Genomic DNA, 15,070 nt, shown 5'->3' with positions numbered 1-15,070 from the left:
AAGAACATTAAGCGGAGTAAAAGATTTTAAATCCTGACATTTGTTATACAATCCAGCCTACTCATGTGTATGACTCCAATGTGATGGGCAGCTAGATTACAGGCTGCTAATATTATTTCCATTCTCTAAATAGTACAATAGGTTGATATACAGCACAATATGATTCATTAATCAATTTTTGAGTGCATCATCCTTGACTTCTGCTTGGATCTCATTAAAGAGATCGTAATAGTATATTAGGTCAATTATCTTTACTACATTTAATGTTAAAGTGAATCATAGTTATTCTTTCTATTAGAGAAACTTTCGAGCTATTTTAGGTTTATAAAAAATAACTACATTTTGTATACTGAGTTCATTCCTTTTGATTTAGACAACAACAGCCCTCAAATTTATAAACGGCTGCATTTGACATTAGGTCTTGTATGCCGCCGACAGATTTTGACAAACAGTTGAAATTTTCAAAAATCCAAAAGTTTCTGGGCGTTGTGTACCCAACTGCGATTTTACTGGTGACCGGTTATATAGTATGGGTCTATGTCGCTTTAGTGTGTGGTATGTAAATGAACGTACTGTAATTTTTCTTCAAACTAATTATCTATTTAGTTAATTCCAATATAAAAGTAAAAAATGGATACAGGGCTATGGGAGCAGGAAGTATGTTTTATGAAGTTCAATGATCGGTCATTTCCTTCATAGCAGTATTATTAACCAGAAAGTTACATTCGTAATCTTGTTTTTTATAAGCGTGGGATTAAGCTATTTATCCTATTTTCGAGTTCTGTTCTCAAATCCGTCCTATTGTGGTGATATTAGTAAGTGCTTTATCACAAAATAATTTTAGCAGATTTACTAACGCTTAAAAGCTTTGGATTACTACGATGATACAACTACAATCTTTGTTTGTGGCCCAAACGGCGCCCCTCGTATATGTGGAACATGTAAATGTTGGCTACCAGATAGATCTCATCACAGCAGAGTCAGTATGAAATGCATCAAAAAATTTGATCATTACTGTGCGTTGTACGTTGTTTGTTTGATTATACCTTCTAGCTAATAATGGTAATAGCGTTGGTAAAGATATTTGTTTTAGCAATCACAAATTCTTCTATCAATTTCTATTTTATGGAACCATTGCATCTCTTTTTGTCTTGATTAGCACTGCAATAATGTACGCTCGTAAAGGAGAATATCGAAGCCTTCCTGGAACTTGGATCTTTGTTTTAATATCGTATGTTTTCACAAACTTTGTACCTTCGTATTTAACATAATTAGTTCTGGCTTTGGCGTTCTTTTCATGGGTGCTTTATTACTTCGACAGACTGTTTTTCTACTATTAAACATGAATAGCCATGAAGGAAGAAAGTGGAAGTCGAAGGTTTATCACTTTAGTGTGTTTTTTCCAGAGCAAATGACCAGTCGTGTTCATGTACAAAGCGATCCGGGCGACCTTCCTTGGGATTTGGGGTATTCAAAAAACTGGAGATCTGTAATGGGCGATCATTGGTATGACTGGTTTTTACCATTTCGTCGTTCACCTGGTAATGGTATACACTATGAGTACAATCCTTCTTTTCTGCACAAAATGCGCTTAAAGGCCACTTCTACTCCCTAGAGGTAATAAGTAATTTATAATAATTTAGGATTACTCTAATCCTTCCATGCCTCTACTCGTCGATATAAAACATCAAGCACTTCTGAATATTGAAGCTCAATCCCTTTTTCTTTCAATACTTGGTCAACAACTTGATGATTATCATCCTTAATCGCTTTTATAAAACTTCTAATGGTCATTTCTTTGCCCAGATCCAATGACAGCAGTTCAATAGATGATGTCAATTTCTTAAAAGTTAGTAATGGATAGTATGAAAATTCCAATAGAATCTGCATTATATCTCTTGTGTACTGTATACCACCGCGGAGACTAAATTGATGGGACATTATGATTTTAACAAACCAGTTTCCGACAATTATTCCTAATTGATATATAACCTCACGCAACGAGGCACCGGAAAGAAGACTTTCTAACGTTCTTATAAGGTTCCTTAAAGAACTTTGAATTTTCAGTATCTCTGAGGATACGGGAGATGTAGCAATATCAACATTTAATGGTTGTTCCTTTATTACCCACGTATCGATGTCAGCGTAGTCATTAACCAAAGGCTGCAGCATCTGAATTGCTGCACGTAAAATGAGTCGGAATGATCCTTTCTTCAAAACATCGATTCTATTCTTCATGACGAAAAAGGCAGAATGTTCTTTATGACCATAATGACTCCCAATCTCAATATATATTTCTTCATCTTCATAATCATCGATCCAATTTTTTAAGAGATGAAAATTGCTATACAATTTGCACATACGTTCTACTTCAGTAGTTTCATTTTGACGGCCTAGTTGTAATGATCCAGGTAATGCTTCACTTTGGGAGCTCTCATGTGCCTCATAGAAAGACTGAAGCCACTGAACGTACTGTTGCAACGGTTCCAATTGAACCTTTTCAAAAAAATCCCTTTTATACTTAAAAGAAGGTAACAGCCGGAGTGTAGCATACGTTGATTCCATCATGTCTCGAAAACGAATAGTAGTCTTTGTTGGAACCGTAAAGTTATAGTCATTAGCCTGATCAACCGCCATATCCCAAGCATCTTTGGACGATTTTATATCATTTAATTTTGCATTCATTTGCTGAGCTTCAAGGTTGAGCCACTTATCATAAATAGAAGGCTGACAAAACAGAAAATCAATCAAGTAATCATGATCTGAACCAAAATATTGTTTTAAGTGTACTGTATAATGAAGGGTTTCGTGAGTTAGGTGAACTAAATAATCATCATATTTTGCAATGTGAGAAAGCTTCTCTTTGACAAGGTCATTAAGCATAAGGATAAAGTCAGAGAATAGAAAAAAAAAAGAGTCAGCTTCACATTTTCTGAGATTTAAGAAAAAAGCTCTCAAAGAACGAAAAGTTTTTAAGAGATATTCATAAAACCACTCTGGCTTTGAGATTAAATTTGTTTGTCTTTTGGACATGAAATGATAGCGAAACTGATTTGCATAGGGTTCAACAAAAACTTCCAAGAATAAAGGATGTCCAGAATTTCCATTTGAAAAAGCATTGACGGATCGAAGATAGTCGACGAAGCTTTTGTATACCGATACTGCATACTTGTTACCGTCTAGAGAAGGCCATTCGAAATCAAGTTTCAGTCTTTCACGAATGATTTCTTTTAGCTTTTGCTGAGCACTCTCCTTTTTTTCTGTAAAAAGTATTTCTGTCATACTGAGGATACAGTTTGGCAAGATTCCAGCCTGGTCTTCTTTAGTTGACAATCGATGCCAATCTTTTTCCAAAGCAAATATGTTATCATCCGAAGTATCATCTTTAACTTTCTTAATGAAATCCTTAACTTCCATCAAAATAACTACCGTATCTCTGAGAATTGGCACTGGCTCTTCAGCCTCTGACGCTTCTAGCCAAGCATCTTCTAATCCAATTCTTGCTTTTTTGTACTCGAAATCTTCCCGTATAATTTGTTTTTCCTCTTCTGTAATTTCAGGCAATGAGTCAAAATCTGGGAGCTGCAGTTGCTCAATGTCTTGAACAAACTTTGTCAATTCATCTCTTTTGTAAGGCTGTCGAATTCGTAAATCAATAAAGTCACTAAAAGTTAAATTCATGCCAATAACAGCTAATGCCTAACTCAAATCCCTTCTTTTTCACCTTATAATTAATAGACGTTGTTTTTACGCATATTTCATTAGTATTATTAGCACATAGATATAACTATAATATTACAAGGTATAATCTTATTTACATTTAAATGAAGGTCAGTAATATAGGTATATTTCAATTTTTACCACAAACGTTGCTATTATTCAACAGTAAAAAATGTAGTATAATAAATATAAATAAACTCTATGAGGTCGATTTGCCCATTGAACATATAGAATATACTATTGGCGCTTTTGATATACAATGGAAGATTCATTCATAAAGTTAAAGGCTTGCAGAGAGGATGTGCTGCTTTTTTTCTTTTTTTTTTTTTTTTTTTCGAGAAACTGATTGTAGAATATTATTTCAATGCATTAACGGTTTCAGCATGATCTCGGCGGTTGGAATTAAATAAATATAAAAGCGTAAAAGATCGGTTTTCATGCTTCTGAATGAAATGAATTTTTTAAAATATCTTGCATATTTGTGGCCAGGACGTTCGCAACAGTCGTATTCGTCGAACGAATAGATAGACGAATCATATTTTTCTGATAATTCGGTTCGAGTCGAAGTAAACATCCAATATTCTGAGCATTCACTTGGAGAATGCCGGCACCAACAATGTTAGTAGGATTCATATCAATTCCTGGACATAATCCCCAATTAAGTCCAAGAATAATCTTCACTAATCGTCTTTCATCAAGTTTACTGTGCACACCATTTAAGCCATAGGTCAATTGAGCTTCTCGTTCCAAACCCATTTTTCCCCATCTTTGGAAGAAGGTAGAGCCATCAAAGACCGTCGGTAGCATAAATTTGCTCAAAACGACAGGCAGTAATAGATTGACTGATCTCATTACACCTGCCAAAAATGATATGCGCAAAATAGGGGGATCAAATAATCCATCAAGTCGATCAATCGAAAACCTCTGCTGCAATTGTTTATCTGGAGAGAAAATGGAATCAGTGAAAGAAGCATCCACCTGAAAATTGGGAAATGTCCTAAGTAAAGTAGCTGAAAACGAGCTAAACGTTTCTTTTTGCCTGTTCTCAAAATACAATGAAAGATACCCTTGTGAATCATGAAATTCCATGACGGCACCCACTTGAACTTGAGAGTCCCTATACAATATACCTTTGTCTCTCCAGCATAGACGGTAAAATCCAGAAAGGCTAGAAGAAATATCAAATTCCTTAACTGAGTTTAGAGAATCAGTTAGTGAAACATCCGACTTGCTAATAAAAGAGGACGGTTGGCTTTTCGCTGGGATCGTGAAAACAGGAACTTTTTCACAAACAATAGATAAAAAGTCACTTGGCAGACTTAAAAGCTGTAAATATTCACAAGCTCGCTGCTGTATCTCAGTATTCAAGCTAACAGAATATTGCTTAAAAACTGATGCAACGCGTTTCTGCAAATCAGGCTGTAAATTCGACAATTTTAGTAATACTGTCAGTAAAAGAACTTTCGTTCTTGTAGAAGACGCATGCAATTTCTTATAGACGGTTAGAAATTGCTGCAGAGGTCCGCTTTCTGGCTCATCCGCAATTAAATACCCATATTCCCCCAACAGATAGCAACCACTTCTTACTAGACACTCATGAGTTGAATCTGATTGTAGTAATTTGAAAAGTCTACGGACGGAATATTGCTGAGTACTTTCATTGTTCACGATAACACGAACAAACTGATGCCAAACATCATCGTTCACAGATCTTCCAGCAACACGAAGCAGTTGTAAATTGACATCCACATACCACTTATAATCGTCAGCATAGATCTCAGTAAGAGAGGCGACTTTAGAAATTAGATCCTCCTGAGAAACAGAATCAAGATAGGGTAGGTACATCAGTAAATCATCCACTACAGATTTAGAATTTTCAGCGTCGCACATCATATACAAAAGTTCTAAACTTTTCTTACGAAGAGAGACGTCTTTATAACGTAGTGAAGATAGTATAAGTTCTTTGTGTGTTTTAAGAGAAGGTATATGATGCCCGCATGAAATTAAGTAAGCTGTAGTATCAAACGCTAGATATCGTACATTTGCTTCTTTGTCGGCAATCATCTTACCAAGGCAATTCATGCATTTTTGATAAAGAGAACCAGAATCATCAATAGCGAATGCAAGTTTTATCGCTTCAAAAAGAATAGCATTGATCGCATTGAGATGCTGAGTCTCTTTAATATCGTCAAAGATGCTCAACATTCGGTCTAAAACATGAATGAGAGTACGCTTTGTACTATCATCAATCACCTCTTTATGGCAAGCCAGCAATATGCGGCAAAGATTAACTTGTAACCAGGGACATGGAACAGAATAATAAACATAGTCCGATGAGTATCCCCTTCCGGAAACAATCAATTTTAGTTTATGAATTGCCTTTTTACAAACAAGGTTGTGTAGGGATGGTTCTCTGCAGACAATCAAGAGCACAAATGTTGATACTGCAAGGGATACATTCAAGTCATCGTCGTCAAGGAGCATAATTATGGGCTCTCGCAAGTCTGGATCCATTATATCAGGAAACTTTCTATATATATGAAGCAGAGACAAAGCCGCCTTCTGACGAACAATATTCTCAGTTGCGGCAGACATAAGCAGCTGCTGAACTTCTGGATATACTGTCTCACACATTTCACGACCGCCAAAATTAGCGACAGCATGTAATGCTATAGAATTTTTGTATGAGTCCAAACTCAGTAAATCCTTCTTGATGCTATTAATGACCAATCTAATTAAATCATGGTTTTCGTTCAGCAGCAGAGCAACCGCCAGATATCCAATTTGCTTTTCGCTATACTTTGCAGCGGTAAGAAGCTTGACAGCCTCTAAGTGACCAAAAGATATAGGGTATCCCAACATGTATATATACAAGAGTTTACTAACATACTTTTTTCGATCGTAAGCAGAAAGCGTCGAACTTTGAAATTTAGCTCGGATCTTAGCCAATTCTATATTTACGCGTTTTTCCTCATCTTTCTCCTTTAGATTCCTTAAGTCTGAAATAAAGGTTTTCAGCCCTTTCATTTGGTTATTGACAACCATCTTTGAAAGTTGCTAATTTTGTCTTTTTCCAAACCGTTTCTATTACAATTACCAATTCACAATAAATGAAAACCTCTAAACATGAATGTTTGTGCTCCCAATTATTCCATAGTTCTTTCCTTCACGCTTCAAAGTTTGATTCACACCCTTTCTTTCAACGTAGTCTTTCAACCTGCCAATTGAGTTTACTTAGGCTTACTGAGCTACGGGGTTTTCAAAATTCTCGTATTTGATCGCAAACAATAAGAAAGTCGGATATGGACGAAGAAAGCCAATTGTTGCTGTAGCTAGGACACAACCGCTCTGAGATAGAAAAACGCGACTTAAAATCTCAGCCGTAGCATTTCAGAGTATTTCTAGTGTTTCTTTACTTATTTTTTTTCTTTTATATAAAAAAATTAAAAGAAATAAAAGAAATAAAGAATATCCCAGAGTTTTGTTTACCAACGAATGCTAACTAATTACGCTAAGCTGGTCCTAGTACTTATTAACCGAAAACCCCAGGTTGCCGTTTGCTTGCCAAAAGAAAAATTTTCGGTCTGATCCATTTGTTCTTAGAATTGGACAATATTTGGCATCAAAATGATGAAAATATCGCTCAGGTATGTGAGCGCTTTAAAAAGATGTCCTTCGTTACGGTTTCAGTCTTTCCACCGGACGGTTTCAACTAGCAAAGAGGCACCCACTGAGACATCTACTGAGACACCTACTGAGACACCCACTGAAGTATTGTTTTCTGAAATTAGAGGAATTCCTGATTCTTTAAAAAGGAACCTGACGGATCGTGGGTTTTCCAGGACAACTCCCGTTCAAGGACGCGTTATTCAAGAAGTGCTTCCGGATAACGAAAACGCGGTTGTCCAGGCTAAAACAGGAACTGGTAAAACATTAGCATTCTTATTGGTCGCAATAAAGGACATGCTAAAGGGAAAGCCTTCGTTACATTCGAAAAAAATTCACTCAGTTATTCTTAGTCCGACGCGTGAATTAGCCTTACAAATTTTTGAGGAGGCTAAGAAGCTGACGCCAGGTACCGGTATTAAAACTACCTTTACCATTGGTGGTAACTCAAAAATGTCAGAATCGAACTCAATCCGCAAAGGTTTTGCTAATATTTTGATTGCAACTCCTGGTCGTATAAATGATCACCTAACAAACCCTGAAGTGAGAAATGCGTTATCTGTCAACTCTTTTGTTTTAGATGAAGCTGACCGACTAATGGATATGGGATTTGCAGATACTATTAAAGATATCCATCGCGATGTTGCACGTCCTTTTACCAGAAGACTTTGCTTTAGTGCTACAATGCCGCCCAAAGTATCAGACGTGTTTGAAGCTATTCTTGGAAATAAAATTAAGATTGTCAACTGCTTGGATCCTAATGAGCCTCCCACACACGAACGTGTTCCTCAATTTGTGGTTAAGACAGAACTTGATTCTTTGTTTCATGACTCTCTTGCTTTATTACAAGAACTCTCTCAACAGCCATCTCCTCGAATCATTGTGTTTCTACCAACGATCGGAATGGCCGATTTTCTTGCTGATCTTTTCCAGAGTCAATTAGATATCCCTTGTTATGCCCTACACTCCCGACTTGCCACAGGCGAACGACGCCGTATTACTGATAAGTTTCGTAGAGCTCCCAAAGGAATTTTATTTGCTACCGATGTAGTTGCCCGTGGAATGGATTTCCCCAATATTTCTCAGGTGGTGCAAATCTTTAGTCCTTCAGCTGTTGATGACTACATTCATCGCATAGGTCGTACAGGAAGAGCCGGAAAGAGTGGTGAGTCTTACCTTGTGGTTCCTAAACAAGAGCAATACTTCTTACGAAGCCTTTCTGAGTTGCCTATTCAAGACTACTCAGTGGATGGACTATCAGATGAAGAAATAATCAAGTATAACAAGAATATGCAAGATATTTCTAGTGATATGCGTATTCAAACACTGAAGACTTTATACGCCGCGAAATCCCAAATATTCGAGGATCGTTCACAAACGAAGAATTCGAATGAGTTAGTTTTGAAATTGTTTGGACTTGAAGACGAACCAGCTGCAAAACAAGATTTGATGTCAAGTACGTATGTCAGGAACATCATAAACAAATCTTCTCGTATGCCCGACCGTAAGAATCGTGGTTACCGTCAGACTTCTTTTAAGCAGTCTTTCCGAGGAAATAAACCATATAAGCGCCAATTTGATTTTTAATATATGCTGAAAGCTATGACTACATGGGAAACGGTGGTTATCGGTTCTTTGATTTTTTGGATCTAATCTGTTTCTTTTTTGATCGTTCTCTTAATATATGCACAATGGTTTGCATTATTGAAGTACTCTTCCAATCATTATAACTTACATCTCCATCTACATTAATTTTATCCAGGATAACCTGTTTAAATGGAATGCCTTGCATAACCTATTTTGGTCTAATCAGATATAATATATCCGTAATTACTATAGCAAATGATACCAGGAAAATAAAATCCTAATTGATTTTCTTTGATTCTGCCGAGTGATAGAATGCTAATACTTCAAGGCTCTCGTCAAAAGGATTTGTTCTTTGTAGATGTCCAGTGCTATATACACTGTCCTCAAATTTATCATGTAGTATCTGTTCACGTTCTTGGAAGGGCAATCGTGGGGTTTCTTCAATTGGGAGAAGCGATGTTATTGTATGGCGAAGTAAAAACCATACATGTTCAGAGAAGAAACCAACTAACAAAGAATAGTAAAGTTTTTGTTTTGTCATTGTCTTCATAGGGGAATATAGAAAGCTGATTGAAGGCATCGTAATACTGCCCAACCAACTTATGAAAGTAAGACGCTGATTCCAATCTTTAATGGATTCGATACGTACAGCAACGGGTCTTTTTGACAACTTACAAAGTTTGTATACTGAAGAGCGAATCATCAAATAGCTATTTGCGTACATAAATAAAGGAGCTAAAGGATAAATAGGAGAAAACATAACAAGATAACCAAAAATCAATACCAAATCCTTGTAGTCATTGTACCCGTCATATGTAGAAAGCTCAGATTGCTTCCGAATAAAATTTAGGGACTCGGCCTCAGCAGCATCATCGTGAATAGACAAGCGCTTCATGCCAATCTTAGATTTCACGTAGTATTTAAGATAAGTAATAATTTGAGGAAGCGCGAGGTTTGTGAAATAATTTATAACCTGAGCATTCGTTAAGAAGTAGAAATACTGATTGCGAAGTCTTAAAGGGTTTAATTGAAACTTAGAATCTGTTATAAAAGAAAGCTTCATTGTCAGGTTCGCAGCTTTATTTTGCAAGACATTCGAAACTAGGTGTTCGCCAAAAGGACCATAAACGTATGAGATTAAAATAAGCGCTGTATAAGAAAGCATAAAATGTTGCAAAAAAATCTTGGAGGCCAGCGAAGATTGGAACTTGTTTTTCGTCCTTTGATTTTCCCAGGCTGTAAGCTTTTGAGCAACCAATGTGTAAATAATATTAAAAGGAAGAGTGAAAACTTGGAAGATTAGAGCTGGAAGAAGACTGACCACTGGCTTAAACGGACCAGAATAAACCTCAGTTAGCGTCACGTCGAAAGCAAAAGCAATTGATATTAGAATAAATAAAATAACGCCTGAAACTAGAAAAAGAGGAGCAGTTGTAATCAAACTTCGAAGAACCACTTTCCAATGAGGATAGTAAGATTGTACGGTGCCGGACATATTGTTGACTTGTACCGATGAAGGATGGAACTCTTCTCTACTTTTTTCGTGAAACTGACTATATCTCGTAGACCAACGCTTGGACAGCTGATTCTCTTTATATTTCCATAACTGGATGAAACATATACCCCATACAGACATTCCAACGGAGTAGATAACGGAGTATTGCTGAAACGAATAGTGACCCAAAGCTCCCCAAACGGATAATACAGCAAGCATATTCTTAAAAAAATTTTGAAATGCAAAATGAAGAGCAATCTAACGATGATTAACCTTTTACTCGCCAATGAAAAAAGAATCGCGTCAATCATAACAACTTACCTGAGAACCATACTCAGATTTGATCTTATCCAAATCTTGAACTTTCAAGGATGACTTAAACTTCCACGAAGATATCCATTTATCGTCCATACTAACATTGTGAAGTGGAAAAATATCTATTATGTCTTTGTACGGGTTTTCACTGGGAACAATTCCAAGACAATTCTCTTTTTTGAGACCAGTAATGTATTCATAAAGAACACGAATACGGTCGCTTGTTTCCACCTGTGTAATGTCGTTAATTTGCACATGATCCAAATCATTCAATGATCCGTAGAGGAACGAACAAGAACGATCTTTGTTGACTAATTGAAGGACTAATTCCGAAGGAGCCTTAATCAATATAAATAGGCTGGATTCTGTGCCAGGTCGGACGGCAGCTTCAAACCCAGCTTGTAGCATTTCATGCAGTACTGCACGAACTGTCTTCTCAGTCTCCTGACTTTGGACATTGATTTCTACAACGAAATCAGGAGAATTTACGATTTCCGTGGAGCTTCCTTTCTCTGTTTTTTCATCAGGCTTTTCCATATTCACCGGTAGCTTAGGTCTGTTCGTGAATGGTTATGACGATGTAGATACATATCCTGAAGTAAAATCTGACTAATAACTTTCAACCGGTTTTCCTTTGTACTATTTTAATGTAGCATTCTAATATTATCTACTTTTGACTTAACATTTTATTTTTTTGTTATTAATACATTATGGATGCACCAACGTAGGAATCAATGATTCAAACTGGTCCTATGACTATTCAATTTCAAAAAAAGAAAAATAATAAATCCATTTCGTAAACACTATTATACCAAACATATACCCAATAATCATGCGCCTTGACGCCCAATAATCGAAATCCAAAAAAGAAATTATATGCGCATTATACCCGGTATCCCAAATTTTTAATGTCTTTTCTGAAATTCAAAAATCACTCGTTTTCGCCAGTCTCGATAAGACGTTTGCCTGTAAAAGAAGTAGAACCAGCTTCAGCACGAGCTTCCTTGGCAGCTTTATCCATCGCATGCTGCAAATCATCCATGCCGCTAGTAGAAGCGTATTGCAACACAAGATGACGACCAAGTAAGTGTGTATGCTTCAAAGCGTTCATAGCATTTTCCGCTTCACGAGCAGTGACAAATTCAGCAAAAGCAAAGCCTCGTGCACTTCGATCAAACTTCCGTGGTACACGAACAGAACGCAGCTGGCCATAAGCACCAAATAAAGACTGGATATCTTTCCTAGAAGCTTCGAAAGGCAAGTTTTTAATAAGAATTTTTGTACCTTTCGGTTTTGAAGAGTCCTGCTTCCTCGTTTCTGCTGCAGCATCAGCTCCTTGATGAGATAACTTGATATCAAGTTTGTGTCCAGCCAAAACGAAGCCGTTCATGGCTTGCATAGCTGCGACAGCGCATTGTTTATTTTTAAATTCAACGAACCCAAAACCCATGCTAAGGAACTGGCCAGGGCGTTTCGGGTCAGGCTTTGCACGGATGACAGCAGACAGATAACCTTCCAGAGGTTTAAAAACACTTTGAAACTCCGATTGTTTGGTTGAAAAATTCAAGTTTTTAACGTAGAGTGTGGCAGTATCGAGAGAATCAACATCTTCAGTCTCCAATTCCTTGGCCGTGTTCGCAGATTCGGCAGTGATCGCATCCACTTTAACGGCAACTTCCGGTTCATGAGTCTTTCTGAAGGCCGTCTGAAACACGTCTTTAGGTGCCTTCTCCAAATATAGAATTGAACTTTTGATCCTATTATAAGCCAGCTTAGAAAATGCTTGTCGAGCATCCGGAGTATTAACAAATTCGATAATGGCAATAGTTCCAGCTGGTGGAATCAAGACCCTTCCCAACTCTCCATATTGGCCAAAGAGCGAGGTCAGCTCTTCGGCAGTAGTACCGTAAGGAAAATTTTTTGCTAAAATCACATTATCAGAACGAGCACTGTTTTTGAAAGCATCTAAATCCACGCCATGTTCTTCAAAAAATCGCTTTGTCTCCTGAACAACGTGAGTTTCAGACAAGGCTTGACGGACTGCCGAGTCAGATGAGGTAGGATCCAAAATATCGGTTTTCTTAACACCCAACCTAGAAGCCAATGATGTTACCACGGCATCATTGTTCATGTACAATGTGTTCCAGCTGAAAGTACTTGTTGCAGCAGTATGCTTTCTTTTCAATTCCTTCTGTTTTTTTAAAGGTAGCTTACTTAAAGCAAATTCATCTTGAAGGATATTGTGGCGAGCTTTAGCAGGAAGAATGTGTAGCAAGCGGCCTTGAAAAGGTCTTCCATCTAATTCTTGGAAGGCTTGAACGGCGTCTTCCGCTTCGCGGAACTCTACGTATGCAAACCCTTTGGGAACATTTGTGCGCTTATCTATAGGCATATGGACTTGTTCCAGTGCACCAAATGGTTGGAAATGAGAGCTTATGTCCTCTTCGGTACAACTGTATGTGAGATTTCTCAAAAACAACCGCTTGGTTTCTTGAATTTGTTCGATGGCTTGATCATAGTCAGAAACACCAGGTTGAGCCTCTTCCTCAAATGAAGGATGGCTCTTTTCAAAAGAGTTATCTACTTCGGAAACCGTTGATTCGGGGAGAGTGGTGGATTCTGAGACAGTTTGATCTTCAGTAGTTGGCATTCCTTCAGTATTTTCACGAATTCTAGTTCTGTGAAGACGAAGCCATTCTTCATCGGACATAGGCTTTTGCTCCACAGTAGTAGAAGTATCTCCATTATCTTGAGAATCAGAATGTCTAGCTTGTGGTTCATCACCGCCTTCAACTGACTCTAGATTTTCTTGAGGACGTCCATCAATCACTGTGGGGGCACCACTCTTTTGGAGTTCGAGCTGTTCATCTGTCTGCTGTCGTTTAGCGGAAGGAAGGTCCTGATATTCTTCGTCCTTCTCGTTTGCCTCAGCAACAGAAGGCTCCTGATTCAATGTGTAATCTTCATTGTCCCAAGTACGAGACTTACTCGTGGCTGTGGACAATTGCAAGAAAGTACGGGCCTTATCATCTTGGAGGGTGTCTATGAACTTTCTTTTTAAATTCTTTTCACGTCGTTCCTTTTCTTTTTCCTCTAAAAGTTTTTGCTTCTGTGCTTCTTTTTCCCGTTCTATAGCCTTTAATTCTTTTGTCTTGGAAGAATATTTGCTCCATGGCCGTAATTTTTCATTTGCAGTTTGATAGTCCAGTGCAAGACGAGCTTCTATGCGCGAACTTTCTATGTAAGATCGATCCAAATAGCGAACTGCCTTCTCGGCATCCTGTTCATTTTTGAATCCAATAAATGCAAATCTTCGACTTACACCGTCTTTCGTCTTCGCAACGCTGATATCAGTGATTTCAACGTCCAGGTTGGACTGGGACTTTAAATATTTTGATAATTGTTCTTTTTCATAGTATCTTGGAAGGTTTTTGATAATAATTCGCGACATGACACGCTTCCAGATTGCCAATGCCTATAACTAGTAGTGGACTAAGGGCAGGAATGAGAACGAAAAAGAAAGGCTAGCAATGGTTAATAACGTAAGACAAAGTGCTATATCGATACTTTGTAAAATTGCGTAACGTTAACATATCGAACGCACTCGAACGAAAATGCAGGCTAGCATCTACTAGGACGCGGCGTTGCTCCCTTGTGAATAGCCTAACACGAAGGAGTGGATTGAAATTTTAGCATAATGTCAAGGATTCCTTTGGGAAGTCATGATGGGCTAGAAACTGATGAAGTGCTTGATCAACAACTTAACTATGAACTTGCAAACGAAGTTTCAAGAGACGACCATGAAGATTCGTATGCGGATGACATTTGGGAGTCTGAAGATTTGCAGCCGGTAATGCAAGAAGGTCATTCGGAAGATTCGCTGTCAGAGTATCATACTAAGGAAATGTCCGAGAAAAAGTTCTCTCCTTACCGTGATGAGCAAGTGTCTATGGCTCAACGCTCTTATCCTTCGGAATCTCCGTTTGGCAGTGCTTCGTCACTCAATTCTATGGAATCTCCTATGCCATTGCAATCATCTACGCTTCTTTGGGACCCCAGTGTGAAGGAGGTGGATGATATTTTACATAATGAGGATTTTCATGATGGACGAGATTTCAATATTTTCACGCTTCGTGGCTTTGTTAATATTTTAACTCTAATTTTGCTAAGCTGTGGACTTTTGATGCTTTTTATCGGCTATCCAGTTTTGTCTGCGGTAGAGGTTGAGAAGCAAAGAAGGAAAGAAGAGGCTTAAGTTTTCTCCTTTCTTCTCTCTTGCTTGCTTGA

General features: G+C 37.7%; 7 protein-coding genes across 7 annotated transcripts; 3 read left to right on the top strand and 4 right to left on the bottom strand.

The window, feature by feature from the left end:
* The first annotated feature begins 348 nt into the window (after positions 1-348).
* Positions 349-2,412, top strand: SPOG_04401 (vacuolar membrane palmitoyltransferase). The gene is made up of 6 exons (XM_013170478.1): positions 349-555; positions 607-657; positions 720-815; positions 867-1,023; positions 1,070-1,231; positions 1,276-2,412. The coding sequence occupies exons 1-6, from the start codon at positions 426-428 to the stop codon at positions 1,613-1,615; spliced, it is 936 nt and encodes a 311-aa protein (XP_013025932.1). The 5' UTR covers positions 349-425; the 3' UTR covers positions 1,616-2,412.
* Positions 1,046-3,741, bottom strand: SPOG_04402 (RINT1 family protein). The gene has a single exon (XM_013170479.1). The coding sequence runs from the start codon at positions 3,679-3,681 to the stop codon at positions 1,651-1,653; it is 2,031 nt and encodes a 676-aa protein (XP_013025933.1). The 5' UTR covers positions 3,682-3,741; the 3' UTR covers positions 1,046-1,650.
* Positions 3,742-3,808: 67 nt separating this feature from the next.
* Positions 3,809-7,093, bottom strand: SPOG_04403 (AP-2 adaptor complex subunit Alp3). The gene has a single exon (XM_013170480.1). It carries the CDS (start codon positions 6,763-6,765, stop codon positions 4,156-4,158), a length of 2,610 nt encoding a protein of 869 aa, XP_013025934.1. The 5' UTR covers positions 6,766-7,093; the 3' UTR covers positions 3,809-4,155.
* Positions 7,023-8,973, top strand: SPOG_04404 (ATP-dependent RNA helicase Mss116; the record flags this gene model as incomplete). The annotated part of the gene is made up of 2 exons (XM_013170481.1): positions 7,023-7,048; positions 7,368-8,973. The coding sequence occupies 2 exons, from the start codon at positions 7,023-7,025 to the stop codon at positions 8,971-8,973; spliced, it is 1,632 nt and encodes a 543-aa protein (XP_013025935.1).
* A 174-nt stretch (positions 8,974-9,147) lies between these two features.
* SPOG_04405 (membrane transporter) lies at positions 9,148-11,352 on the bottom strand. Its single transcript, XM_013170482.1, has 2 exons — positions 10,790-11,352; positions 9,148-10,726 (listed from the first exon to the last, which is right to left on the bottom strand). The coding sequence occupies exons 1-2, from the start codon at positions 11,318-11,320 to the stop codon at positions 9,251-9,253; spliced, it is 2,007 nt and encodes a 668-aa protein (XP_013025936.1). The 5' UTR covers positions 11,321-11,352; the 3' UTR covers positions 9,148-9,250.
* Positions 11,353-11,714: 362 nt separating this feature from the next.
* Positions 11,715-14,234, bottom strand: SPOG_04406 (RNA-binding protein Mrd1; the record flags this gene model as incomplete). Its single annotated transcript, XM_013170483.1, has 2 exons — positions 11,715-14,063; positions 14,106-14,234. The coding sequence occupies 2 exons, from the start codon at positions 14,232-14,234 to the stop codon at positions 11,715-11,717; spliced, it is 2,478 nt and encodes an 825-aa protein (XP_013025937.1).
* A 246-nt stretch (positions 14,235-14,480) lies between these two features.
* Positions 14,481-15,010, top strand: SPOG_04407 (beta-glucan synthesis-associated protein; the record flags this gene model as incomplete). Its single annotated transcript, XM_013170484.1, has 2 exons — positions 14,481-14,924; positions 14,954-15,010. The coding sequence occupies 2 exons, from the start codon at positions 14,481-14,483 to the stop codon at positions 15,008-15,010; spliced, it is 501 nt and encodes a 166-aa protein (XP_013025938.1).
* Positions 15,011-15,070: the final 60 nt, after the last annotated feature.

Source organism: Schizosaccharomyces cryophilus (genome assembly GCF_000004155.1).
Source record: "Schizosaccharomyces cryophilus OY26 unplaced genomic scaffold supercont4.9, whole genome shotgun sequence".
Classification (NCBI taxonomy): Eukaryota; Fungi; Ascomycota; class Schizosaccharomycetes; order Schizosaccharomycetales; family Schizosaccharomycetaceae; genus Schizosaccharomyces; species Schizosaccharomyces cryophilus.
This window is presented reverse-complemented; position numbering and strand designations above follow the sequence as displayed.

Bases quoted from the DNA above. Each gene is read 5' to 3' on its own strand.
- SPOG_04403 (XM_013170480.1), bottom strand. From the start codon at position 6,765: ATGGTTGTCAATAACCAAATGAAAGGGCTGAAAACCTTTATTTCAGAC.
- SPOG_04402 (XM_013170479.1), bottom strand. From the start codon at position 3,681: ATGAATTTAACTTTTAGTGACTTTATTGATTTACGAATTCGACAGCCT.
- SPOG_04405 (XM_013170482.1), bottom strand. From the start codon at position 11,320: ATGGAAAAGCCTGATGAAAAAACAGAGAAAGGAAGCTCCACGGAAATC. The intron at 10,727-10,789 runs GTAAGTTGTTAT...AATCATCGTTAG, and splicing joins AATCTGAGTATGGTTCTCAG to ATTGCTCTTCATTTTGCATT.
- SPOG_04401 (XM_013170478.1), top strand. From the start codon at position 426: ATGCCGCCGACAGATTTTGACAAACAGTTGAAATTTTCAAAAATCCAA. The intron at 658-719 runs GTATGTTTTATG...TTAACCAGAAAG, and splicing joins CAGGGCTATGGGAGCAGGAA to TTACATTCGTAATCTTGTTT. The intron at 1,024-1,069 runs GTACGTTGTTTG...TAATGGTAATAG, and splicing joins TTTGATCATTACTGTGCGTT to CGTTGGTAAAGATATTTGTT.